The sequence below is a fragment of the Leucoraja erinacea genome, chromosome 3, assembly GCF_028641065.1.
Source record: "Leucoraja erinacea ecotype New England chromosome 3, Leri_hhj_1, whole genome shotgun sequence".
Classification (NCBI taxonomy): Eukaryota; Metazoa; Chordata; class Chondrichthyes; order Rajiformes; family Rajidae; genus Leucoraja; species Leucoraja erinaceus.
The window spans coordinates 75338189-75351494 of NC_073379.1; the positions used below are offsets into that span (position 1 = coordinate 75338189).

General features: G+C 44.3%; 1 protein-coding gene across 2 annotated transcripts in view; it reads left to right on the plus strand.

The window, feature by feature from the left end:
- Positions 1 to 12781, plus strand: part of LOC129695743 (ubiquilin-1-like) — a 33157-nt gene extending 20376 nt beyond the window's left edge. Inside the window, exons 6-11 of one of the 2 annotated variants that reach the window (XM_055632974.1) lie at positions 5266 to 5455; positions 6528 to 6676; positions 7338 to 7421; positions 8041 to 8156; positions 10643 to 10781; positions 11730 to 12781. In XM_055632974.1, coding sequence (XP_055488949.1) covers positions 5266 to 5455; positions 6528 to 6676; positions 7338 to 7421; positions 8041 to 8156; positions 10643 to 10781; positions 11730 to 11888 — 837 coding nt within the window. In that variant the 3' untranslated portion in view covers positions 11889 to 12781. The remainder of the gene's footprint in view (positions 1 to 5265; positions 5456 to 6527; positions 6677 to 7337; positions 7422 to 8040; positions 8157 to 10642; positions 10782 to 11729) is intronic. The other variant, XM_055632975.1, reaches the window with a different exon arrangement.
- The last annotated feature ends 525 nt before the right edge of the window (positions 12782 to 13306 follow it).

The following is a 13306-nucleotide window of genomic DNA, read 5'->3' on the forward strand; positions in this document are numbered from 1 at the left end:
TGCAAATGGTGGCTTGTGTGCGTTAACATGAAGTTGAAAGGCACTACTTACTGCTAATGATAGCTTGGGTGTTTTGACTTGAAGGTGAAAGTCACTACTTACTGCAACTAGTGGCTTGGGTGCTTTGCTTGAGTTGAAAGGCACTGCAAATGATGGCTTGGGTGATTTGGCCTGGTTGAAAGACACTTCTTACTGCAAATGGTGGCTTGGGTGGTTTGGCTTGAAGTTGAAAGGCACTACTTACTGCAAATGGTGGCATGAAGTTGAAAGGCACTACTTACTGCAAATGGTAGCATGAAGTTGAAAGGCACTACTTATTGCAAATGGTGGCTTGGGTGCTTTGCTTGAAGTTGAAAGGCACCACTAACAGCAAATGTTGGCGTGGGTGCTTTGGCTTGAAGTTGAAAGGCACTACTTACTGCAAATGGCAGCTTGGGTGCTTTGGCTTAAAGTTAAAAAGCACTACTGCAAATGCACTTACTTCCTGTTTGCACTCTATATTGATTTTAGATAAAACGCTACCACTTACAGCTGTGATATTTGGCCATCTTACTCAGCCCCCCCCCCTCCGCTGAGCAGGTGCAGAGAATTCTTCCCATCAATGAAAAAGAAAAGTGTTATTAATATTTTAAAAATGTTGAGAATCTCTCTCCTGACAATCACGCCCTGAAAGCCACACCTTTTCCAGTGGGAGGGGGAGGGTTTATAAAACCCGGAAGTGTGTGTGTGGCTCAGTCTCTGCATGATAGGGGAGGGAGAGGTCATGACTCTGAGCTGTGAATCAACAGAACACACTGAATGTCTACTGAACTGAGTTTGGTGTTTTGTGTGGTTTTATGGTCGTTTCACCCTGCATGAAATGGTATGAAGCTGCATTTGAATTTGATGGCCTGGGACCCTGCTTGAAGTGGAATGAAACTGCACTTGAATTTGGCGGCCTTGCACCCTGCTGAAAGTGGTATGAAACTGCACTTGAATTTGGTGACATTAAATCCAGCTTGAAGTGGTATGAAACTGCACTTGAATTTGGTGGCCTTGCACCCTGCTCATAGTGGTAAGAAACTGCACTTGAATTTGATGTCCTTGCAACCTGCTTCAAATGGTAGGAACATGGATTTGAATTTGGTGGCCTTGCACCCTGCTTGAAATGGAATTTCAAGGAATAGTCATGTCAACTGCCAGCCCACCAGATCCAGGCTTGAGGGACTGAGCTGCCACCCCAAGAACCCATACCAGCACTCCAGAAAGCCCCCCCACTGGCCAACAGTATTGGAATTGGTGGAGAGGTGGAATATTGCGTCGGGGGACCAGCCCTCCCGTGTGAACATGGGACCCAACGGGTCCCACTTAGTCTAGTATACTATTAAAAGTCTCGACTTTTTTGTCTGTCTGTCTGTGATCTCAGGAGCAACACCAAAACGGTACACAATAGTGTGAAAATGTTCACAGAATCTTACTCGGCTTTTTCCCGTCGTCTGTCTAATCAAGTTTTCTTCAGATTTGTTATTTCACATTAATGATATTTCAAGGTTTAAAAAAGCCAACTTTAACAATATTTTTACTGTTAAAATCCTTTATGCACCAGCTTCCAACAGACTTCGATACAAATTTGCTATACAGGAACACTCTGTTCTTCCTCCAAGTTTTCACCTGAATGGGATATCACAGTAATCCACCAAACTTTTGCAACAATGTTGCCATTACAACACTTACTCCAGCTCCTGGCAGCAGGTGGTTCAACAGGAGGGGGAGGGTGGATTGCATTTGGTAGGCAGGGGAAGTGTAATCACCTGAATGGGATATCACAGTCCTCCACCCGACATGTATAACAATGTTGCCATCATCAACACTTACTCCAGCTCCCGGCAGGCCAGGAGGGTGAATTGCTATTGCAATTGGGGAGTGCAATTGGAATTTTTTTTAAGTCCAGTGCTGGGGGAGGCAGGGGATTGCTGGAATCTTACGTTTGGCAACGGGTTGAGTTGGGGGACCATGCCTCCCGTGGGAGCTATGGGTTAGTGGGGCTATATTGCGTTGGGGGAACGGGTTGTGTTGGGGGACCAGGCCCCCCGTGTGACAGTCGGCCTAGTCGTATATCGTGTGTGCGTGTGCGCTTGATTAATGCAGCTGCTGTCAACGCGCATGCGCAGTTTTCCACGAGTTACATTACCACCCTCACACCCCCCCCCCCCATTCTTCAAAAGGCGCAGAAAGAACGAGAAAGTTCTGCAGATCCCGAGGTCACCGGCGCTCACGCGCTGAAGAACTTTCTCCTCGCGGCCGGCGCCGCTTTTGAAGCCGCACCCTTCCCCCGCCCCCTCCCTCCAGCTGCTAAGCGCTCCGGGTTTCTCTCTCCGCTTTTCGCAGCCCACCAGAGGTCGCCGGCTTGCTTTCGCTCGCAAGACCTTTGGGGAAAAAAACCACGCTGTCTTCTTGCAGTTGCGTTCAAGAACCAGCCCACATCTCTGACGACGCGCCCTCCCCCACCCCAAACTCTCCCCTCCCGCTCCCTCTCTGTCCCCTTCCCCTTCTCTCCCTCTCCACCCTCCTCTCCCCCAGACCCCCTCCTCACCCACCGCTTCCCCCCTCTCTCTCCACCCCACTCCCTCTCCACCTCACTACTCCCTACCCCTCCACCTCTCCAACCCCTCCCCACTCTTCCCCCCTCCCCTCCCCCTACCCACTCTTCCCCTTTCTTTCCCCTCCCCTACCCCCGCACTCTCTCCCCCTCACTCTTCCCCCCCTCTCAATCCTCAATCCCCTCCCCCCCCCCCCCCCCCCCCTCCCCATCTCTCCCTACCCTCTCCGCCCGTCTCTCCCACTCTCACCCCCTCTCCTGCTGTGTGTTTGTGACGCCGCAGGCCCCCTCCGCCCCCCCTCCCTCTCTAGCCACACCCGCGCCGTTGGGGGTTATGCGTGGATGGCTAGAGCGGGGGTATAAGGAGCGAATGAAAAATATATATATATATATATATAATATCAAGGGCGGGTTAGTGGTGTGTGGGGGGTGTGGTTAGTGTGCGTGTGTGACGCCGAATGCCACCCCCCCCCCCCCCCCCCCCCCCCCCCCACCCGCCCACCACCACACACGGCAACCGCGCGTAGAGGGTCGCACTTGGTCTAGTAACTTATAAAAGTATGATCTTGGGTGTTTGCTTGCCTGAACTTCTTTGATTCACATCTCCTTGAAAACCCGACGCGGTAACGGTGAAATCTTTTCATATTCTGGTACAGATTCACCTCATGATTTCAAAAATCCCCTCATCTGAAAATTTGATGAATTAGTTCCCGAGTGACGTCGCGCCCCACCCACCCCTCAATCTCTACCCTCTTCCTCTACCCTCCTCCCTCCCCTCTCTACCCCCTCCCTCTCCCTCTCTACCCCCTCCCACTTCCTCCCCTCTCCACCCCCCCCCCCTAGCCACGCCTACGCAGTTGGGGGTTATGTGTGAGTGGATAGGGCAGGGATGGGGTAAAAGGAGCGAATGAATAATATTAATATAATATCAGGGGAGGGGGTTAGTGTGTGTGGGGGGTGGTTAATGTGTGTGTGACGCCGAAGGCCGCCCCCCCCCCCCCTCCCAACTGCCCGTTGAGAGAACGGGTCCCCCTTGATCTAGTCTTCTCTATATCTCTCCAGCTTATTGGTTTATTTCCTGTTGGAGCAAGATCAACACTGATCACACTACTGCAAATGCAGCCTCACCAATGACTTGTACAATTGCAACATAACATCCCAACTTTTATACTCAATTGACAGACTGATTCACCACCTTATCTATCTGCGATCCTATTTTCAAGGAACTATGTACTTGTACTTCTAGATCCCTCTGCTGTGAGATATATTTCTATGCTCTACAACACTCCCAGGGCCAAATCATTGATATAAATGACAAACAGCAATGGACCCAGCACCAATCCCTGAGGCACACCACTGCTCACTGGCTTGCAGTCTGAAAAATAACCTTTTACACCACCCTCGGTTTTCTAGCATAATGCCAATTTTGTATCCTATTAGCTAATTCTCCTTGGGTCCCATGTAAGCAACCTACCACGTGGAACGTGGATCCTGCTGTATCTCAGAGCCAAGCCTAATGCCACAGACCTAACTGTTGCTGCTGCTGCTTTCCTCAGAACAGTCAATCCCTCTTTCTCCCCCCGCCCCCCTCAAACAGTATCCAAAAGAGGATATTTGTTTTCAAGAGGAATGGTCACAGATATCTGCACCCTCTGCCTACTCTTTCCTAGTGGTCACCCATCAACTTTCTGCCTGTACCTTGGAAGTGACCACCTCACACTAACTCTAATCTATGATGTTTTCATTCTCCTGGACGATCCCGAGATCGTCCATCTACATGTCCATTCTCCTTGTCAGTCAGAAACTGCAGCTGCATGTAATCCATGGGTGTCATTTCCTTGTGATGTGCTGAAGAGCCGGTTTCCATGTATCTCTAAACTCTAAGGCAGGGGTTGGCAACCTTGTTCTGCATAGGGGCTGGACGCATGTCTGTGAGCGGATGGCAAGCATCAAATCACGTGTTCACATAGATCCCTCCGCTTCCAGGACGCCACCCGGAGCACTGGCCCCTAGTTACTAGCAAAGATCATAGTAGCTCCGCTCTATGATATTTGGTTACTAGTTACGGGCAGTCACGAACATGGCCCACCTACGTCCCATTGCCTTGCTCTGTCCTGAAGATGATGGCTCAAATGCACTCTCATCCCCGACCTATTGACAACCGCAATCCCGACAGTGAAGCCCAGACACAGAAGTTGCTCGCCCGTGCTGGTGGCTTTGCGCAGGATGCGGTACAGCCAGAGCTCGGCGTTGCTCAGCAGCTCCGCCACTGCGTCCACCAGCGCAGGCCTCCTTGCGTCAACGCGCCTGAGCACCGCGGCCCCAGGAGGTACCGGAGATGACGGAAGTCTGCAGGTCAGATAAATATGGGGGGGGGGGAAAATATGCCTGCGGGCCGATGATTTCACGTCATTGGCCGCATTCGGCCCGGGGACCGTAGGTTGCCGACCCCTGTATTATGTATTTTAAAGAATAGATTGGAATTGGGGAAATTTGCCAATCTGGCAAAAGGTTCTTGAGATCTTTAAAATGTTCTAATTTTAACGTTGATGAATCTGTACATGAAAAGTTAATTCTTTTAAGCACTGCTTGACTCATACATTTGGCATATGATGATCTATAGGTGATAAAAGATGAGTTTTTGTAAAGAGCAAAATATATACTAGTGTGCTTTATCTTTGCTGCAGTTTGGAGGCAATCCCTTTGCATCCTTGGTGAATAATCCTGATGCAGACAATCAGCCATCTCGGACGGAGAATCGAGACCCCTTGCCTAACCCTTGGGCCCCACCATCAAGTACAGAGGTGCCTACAAGTACAACACCAAGTGGAAGTAACAATGAATTCACAACAACAGGTCTGGGAGCTGGTTTGGGAGGTAAGGATCTCTTTGGTCATAGTTTCAGAGCATTGGAGAATATAAACATTACTTAATCTCCTTATCTCATGAAATAAGGTAAAAATCCATCCAATCTAATGGCCGAATTAAGTTTTTGGTAAAATGTTTTTGTTCAGATAAGAAAAACAGTAAACCTTCATTATAATGGACTGGGGGAAAGATAGTGTCTTATTACCGACTGTCTGCTATAGTCAATTAAGGGGGGGGGTAAATGTTGACTAGTTTAACCCAAGACCAGAAGGGAAGAAGGTTAGCGGCGGGGGGTGGGTTAAATCATGGGGAACTCGCAGGCTGGGGAACTGCAGAGCCCTCGGCCTCACACGCGGTGCGCCAGGGGCTGGCCCGGTGCTTACACCACCTTCATGCTGCTCTCTCCGCTACAGTTAGCAGAAACACACCATGTGGCGCCAGCTCATTGGGTAACCTGGTGGAAGTGGGGGGGGGGGGGGGGGGGGGGGGGGGGAAGAGGCGGTGCCAATGCAATGTTCTGCAAGAGTATTTCATGAGGCTCTCTCCCTGCTGCTTCGTTTCTGTTTGCCAACGTTGCGAGCCACCCACCAACCACCACCACAAACGGATACCTCAGCCCGCATAACTGAAATCCATTATAAAGAGGTCTGTAATAATGAGGATAGACTACTTGATTAGCACGAGCAGTGTCAAATTGGATAACACCTTTCCGTTATCTGTAATATTTTTGGTGCACCCCATGTAGAGATGATGGCACAAAATATTGTGTTGCAAAATTGACATTGGCGTATCAAATATTGAAACGTCTTTTGCGTTGTCGCAGAATGATAATGCAACAAGAGATGTTAAGTGAAAACCTGGTATGTCTCTAAAAGAATTGTGATCGAATGTTGGCACTTCCTGCTCCCTTTTCTGCAATCCCGAGCAGGGAGATTTTATTTTCCTTTTTGCTTCACATTCCAACAACTTCTCCGGTAGAAAGGGGGTAGGAGATTGGTGCCTTGGGAAATCTACTGCAGTGTTCACCTCCAATTTGCTTTTGTGAAATCCTGTTGTTATTTAACCGGTCACTTTCCCACAGCAGGATCTGGTATGTTCAACACACCGGGTATGCAAAGCCTATTGCAGCAGATCACAGAAAACCCACAGCTAATGCAGAACATGCTGTCGGCACCTTATATGAGGAGTATAATGCAGTCTCTGAGTCAGAACCCTGATCTTGCAGCACAGGTACAAACACAATCTCATAATTTTGTTCAATTTAAATGTATCAAACATAACTTTGTCAGAAATGAGCTGAAATATTTTGAGGGCAGAAAATCTTAAAAACAAAACTGTTCCTTGATGAAAGCACCCTGCAAATTTTTTTTTAGTGGTGGATGCAGATGAAAGATTACTCGGGATTAAAATGTAGTGCAGAACTGAGGTTACAATCAAATCACTTGTGAAGGACCAAGTGGCTCCTAATTTATATGTTTGTATTGAAGGAATTCAGATAATGCATGTAATGCATGAGTAGTGTTAATTGTGAGAGATTAATGTTTAGTGACGTGCTGTGAAATATAATTGTTTACATCTTTTCACAGAGAAACGCATCTAATGTTACAAATTTTAATGTAACAAACTGAAAAATTATTTTTATTATATAAACAAGTAAAATGGGGGGGCAATGGTTGTGTAGAGATTTTTGCTATTACGGTTCTATTGTCATAGACGCATTAAAGACTTGTGACTGGAATAACATGGCTATGTTATAAAATACAAAATATGTTGACCAAAACATATACTACAGATTATTTGATTTTTTAAATGAATAAAGTATATTTTGTAACAAAAATACCAATTATCAATTCTTGCAAAAAATAAACAATGTAAACTCTAAATATTTCAGATAATGCTGAACAATCCTTTGTTTGCGGGAAACCCTCAGCTGCAAGATCAAATGAGGCAGCAGATCCCAAACTTTCTACAGCAGGTGAGTGTTGTTTTGTTTCTACACAATTAAAAGGAGAATTTCTGCTTGAAAGAGAACCAGCAAAAGGGTTGAATTATGACATTAATTTTCCAGGATAAAAGCTATTGTGATAAGTCTATATTTAAGAACAGGAGCTACTCCAGAAATCTTCTCGATGCAAATTAAATCTGTTTGATATCTGTATTTTCACAAATGTTTATTATGTTTGTAGGACACCTAACTTGCGTTAGTCTCAGTAATTCCTATAAACACAGTCATTGGACCTACTTCCCTTATGCCAGTCTTGTGGCATCATATTTCCAAACTCTGCCCTGTACCATCTGCGACTTCTCAATAAAATCCGATTCCAACTTTGGGACTTTTTTCCTTTCAATTCTCCTTTTGTAATTTTTTTTGATCTGCGGTAAGAATGGAGGGTGTCTTGGGAAATAGGTGTCCCAGTTTGTGGTGACTGAGATTTTATCGTTGGTCTATGATGGAATGCCACAAATCCAAGTTCTTGTGCAGGGAAGCTCAGCTGCTGAGTCCATGTTCATTCTTCCACCAGTATATTTCAGTGTTATTTTAGTGTACATGACCTGTCGGTGATTAAAACATGACCATTTTCCTGTCGTTCCAGATGCAGAACCCTGAAACATTGTCTGCCATGTCAAACCCAAGAGCAATGCAGGCTTTGTTACAGATTCAGCAGGGGCTGCAGACCTTGTCTACAGAGGCTCCAGGACTTCTACCGGGGTAAGTGTTTTATTCCAAAAGTTGTTTTGTATACTGGTTCAAAAGATTCAAAATTAACATTAGGTTCAGATCTTCTTTAATTGATACTTTGAAGTATGTGCAACAGGGAAATAACAAGGAAAATGACAAAGATTCATAACCCTGAATGAAGACTTTCTCAACCTATTCACAAATAGCTGGTTCTTTATTTTGATATTTCTGCTCCCCTCCCTCTCATAGATGTTAAAAGTGTAGAACTCTCCATAGTAAACAGCCTCTTCACATTTATTATGTCAATTTTTTGCATACCATATGTTTCACTGAGTTCATCTCTTATTCTTATGAACTCCAATGAATGAATGCCAGTCACAATTAATCTTTCTTCAGGGAACAGTCCTTTTGGCCTCAGAATTAATCTGGTTATTTTACACAGCACATTTCCAAGCAAGCATAATTTTCATTTGGTTTGGGAGCAAATTACCCATGGTACTCCTGCACTCACCCACTGCCCACATTTTATTACCAACAGTAAATTAATTTTGAGGGTCCAAATCCATGCAGTTAAAGCCAACATTACTATTTGCCTTCTTAATTGATTCCAGAAAGTGATTTAATTATTTTTGAGTGCACTGAGGATGTTTTGTATGTTCAAGTGTAGGAGGTAATTAAGAACATACAAATTAGGAGCAGGAGTAGATACTCAGCCCCTCTTGTCTGCCCACTGTTAATAAGATAGTGAATGATCTGACGGTACTCTTGTCTGTATTCCTTTCAGCCTAAGGTTAACCTTTCATTCCCTTGCTTGATAAGTATCTAGTTCTGCTTTAAAAATATTCAAAGATTTTACTTCCACTGCCCTTTACAGAAGAATTCCAAAGACTCGTGACCCTGTGAGAGAGCACTGAGAACCAACCATTGTTTTTCCTCCTTTACCAGTTGCTTCTAATCTTTTGCCATGTGAACCCTTATTTTGTGCAATAACTTGAGTGGCATTTTATCAAATGTGTTTTTGAAGATTCAAATAGAGGAAATGGAGAATTACAGACCAGTAATCAAGAATCCATAATAAAGGGCATGTTAACATTATTACAAAATTCATATTATAATCCCTCTTAATACGCTGCTAGTAACCAACAAAAATATTAGTTTTGTCAAATACTGTTATCCCTTTCATAAATCATGTTGATTCAGCCTGATCATGACATGAATTTCATGTATTGTTAACATGCCCTTGATGGCTTCCTGATCACTGGTCTGTAATTCTCCATTTCCTGTCTTCCTGTGCTCAGAAATAGTAGTGTTACCCTTGCTGCTTACCAATTAACTGAAATTGCTGCGGAATCGAGATTTTTGGAGAATCCAATGCATTCAAAGTTTCTGAAGTCTGCAATTCCTTGCGATCTGCGATGGAGTTGTTCCCAGATCATGCCATGATGCATCCTGATAAAATGCTTTCTATGGCATATCTGTACAAGTTGGTGAGGATTTTTGCAGACATGCCGAACTTCCTTCTTAGGAAGTAGAGGCTCTTGACCATTGCTTCGATGTGGCTGATCCAGGAGAAATTGTTAGTGATATTTATTCCTAAGAGGTTGAAACTTAAATTGTAACAAATACTTCTGCAATAAGCGAGTTCAGTATTCTGACTGTGCATGCCCGGGGCATAGGTTACTAGCTTTAAAATAGTCTTTGCAACGGTGGTGCTGCATTGCGTTTCAGCCGTAGTCGTGGTCGGCTTTCCGTCGCTGCGTGGTACTCTTGAGTTGCAGTTTGGCCGTCTCCATCCAGGGTGGCCCTGGACCTGCCGCCGCTGGCTCCAGCTCGGCTCTGCCTATGGCCGGCAGCCCTCCACCTCCACCCCTCAGTCCGACACAGATCCTGCTGAAGATGGGCAGCCGCCGGGTTCTGTTGGTGATGGTGGTGTTGGCGGCAGCAGCAACCGCTTCCCCTCCAGCCCAGACTCCGGGCCAGCTCTAAATCCAGGTCGGGGCTGAAGGCTGCCCGCAGCGCTGTACAGTCTAGCTCCGGGCCGGAGGAGGCTGAGCCCAGGCTGGCGCACATGAGGCCGGGGCCCTCGCTCCTCCTCGGGATTGTGGATGAAATGGCATCGGGTACTGTAGGGGCATAAGCCGGTGGTGTGCAAGGTACGGCTTGTACTTGGGGTGGCGGCTGAAGCCATGGCTGAACTGGCACTTGTCGCCGTGGCGGCCCATCGGGGAGCGGGTTCCTGTGGGGTTGGGTTGGAGTTGGCGCTGGCTGTGGGTACTGGTGTTGTCGGTTGGCCTGGCCTATTTCATCAATGTGTAAATGATTTAGAAAACCCGAGTCCATATTCTTTTCATGAAGAAGTTGATGGTAATTTCTGAAAATATTACCCTGAAGCTAACAAGAAATTCTAGACAAACTGCTTCTAGTGCAGCAGTTGAGAATTTAGCCAGCACTGTAAATATCCTTCTGTTCATAATGTTAGCAATCTGTATGTTAATTATTCGTTTTCCTCTTTCCAGATATGGCAATGGTATTGGAGGAATGGGCAGTGCCCCTCCCAGCACCAATGAAAATACAAGTGGAGCAGGGGGAACTGATGCTGGACAACAGTACTTTGTACAGCAGATGTTGCAGGCATTGGCTGGAACAAACACACAGGTAGAAGCAACTCTATTAGATATTCTGATGCAACAAGATGAGCATAGAACAGCACAGCACAAGAACATGCCCATCAGTCCATAATGTTAGTGCCAAACTTGATGCCAAGACCTTCTTATCTACCTTTAGAACATAAAATACTAGAACACCGTAGAATGCTAGACTCTGAGGGAAGGTTAATGTGGCCACAATGGAGTGTAAAATCCAGCCAATTTTGGGATAAATCATGGACAATATTTTAAACTACTGTTTGATACACAATAACACCTTCCTCAAACGGTCTCAAATAAAATGCAGGAGGAGCTTAGCAGGCCAGTCAACATCTATGGAATGAAATGGACATGCAAGAATTTAGGTTGGGACCCTTCTTTGTCTGTACTTCTCTCCACAGATTCTACCTGACCTGTTCCTCCAGCTCTTCCTCACTTTGGCTGGAAGTCTGCCCCACCCACATGACACACGAAGGAAGTGGCCAAGGCATCTTTGGCAGCAGCTTCTAAAACAATGGTCTTTACCACCAATTGGGGCAAAGGCAGCAAGTGCACGAGATAACTGCAATGCAAAACTTATTTTGATTTGGAAATATAGCTGAATTTTCAGTGCTAGGTCAAAATCTATTATCTTAAAAGCACGTTAGAATAGCTTGACCACAAGAATTTGATTGGTTCCAAGCAAAAAGCTTGCTAGCACTTCAGAGCAGTTGGAATTACCATTAAGTGCGGGTCTTGTAAGCAATGCCCTCTCTCTCAATAAAAATTGTGCACATGCATATGTGCATATCCTTTGGCTTGAAGCTCGCTTACCTCACGTAATTTTTTCATAAAAACTCCATTAACATTCTTTGCTGTGATAATGGGAACTTGAAGAAAAACTTGATTTATTCTTGAAAGTGAACACCTGATAACTTTTTTTTCTTTCTGTTTGTTTATACCTGTCACTGCTGAACAGACTTTGACTCCAAATCCTGAAGTTCAATTTCAGCAACAACTTGATCAGCTAAGTGCAATGGGATTTCTGAACCGTGAAGCTAACCTTCAAGCCCTAATAGCGACTGGTGGAGATGTCAACGCTGCCATTGAGAGGCTACTGGGTTCTCAACCATCTTAGCAACCTTTTTGCAGCTTGCAAAGAAATTGTAATTTATTTTTGATATAACAGCAGTTAAATCTTAAAAAAAAACTCTTTCCAGCTTTACTTTTGAGATTGGGTTGTAGTTGGAGACTTGAGATAATTAATGCATTATTATAAGTGAATTCAGAGGCATTTGTACAGTACATAAACTTTGATTTGATGGAAGATGTTGCATGCATACCTATTTTATTTGAGTTTGTAATTTTTAAGCAACCTTGTTCAGCATTTCACATCACGTGAATCTTTTGGTCTGCCCTGAAAATCTATTTAAATCTCAAGTCTTGCTGTTTAATCAGCAACTCTTGTGGTTTAACCAGTAATTCTTGAAAACACTTTGTATAGAGCAAAGACTTGCAAGAGATGCATCAGAAACTGATCAAGAGCTGCAATGTCTGACAACCAGTTGTGTATTGTGAACAGAGCATGCATTATGGCAAATAACATCCAAAATGTTAAATACAGATTACCACTGAATCTAATATTTATTACTTTGCTTTACATACAAATAATGTATAGAAATATAGTGCATTACATTATTTCACCAGAAAATATTCAGTAATCTTTCTAGTCTTGTTGAATGCAATTGCAGTGGTTTTGAGCTTCCTACTTCTGGATGTCTTCAAATCTTTGTGCAGCTTTAATGAGCACCTTAATCTAAACAGTGTGCTTTTGACTACAGCAGATTGGCTTTGGCCAGTAAAATTATTGCATACTGTATGTGCATTATAATTTGGGATATCATTTCCTTTTAAAGTGTCATGTGATATTAATCTAATTTCTGAACTGCCTTGTACAAAATATTTAACCTGTCAGTTTTTATTAGTAGTAATTAGTTATGCACATAGATCATTAAACAAATTAAAAATAAATTGTTGTCTTATTTTGAAAAAAACATTATAGGAACTGCTGTTTTTTTTTCCATTAGAAAGATTTACTGACAAGGAAGTCTAGAACTATCATGTTTGCTCAAGCTGTGTTTATAATTGAGTTTGTGGGATCCTTGGACGTTAAAGGAGGATTTGAAGTTTGTTACACCAGTCAAAGATCATAACTGATCTTTGGACTCTAGTCCAAACATCTCATCTTTGAATATACAATAAATCACTCAACACCCATAGAGAACGACAATGATTCACAACTGTTAATACAATTCCCTCACTATGGAAACATATTTGCAGTATCAAAACTGTTTAAAGCTGAGGAAATTGAACTATAGTTTCCTTAGTCAGCTATGTCTCATCATATTACTCTTAAGTGCATAAGTTTATAATTTGGATAAGTGACAAATTACTGACCTAATATCCTGAGGTCTGACGTGTTGATCCTATCCCAAACCTGCATCCCAGCATGGCAGCTTGTGAACTCAGTGCAAATGGTTTCCCGTGTGTCCAGCA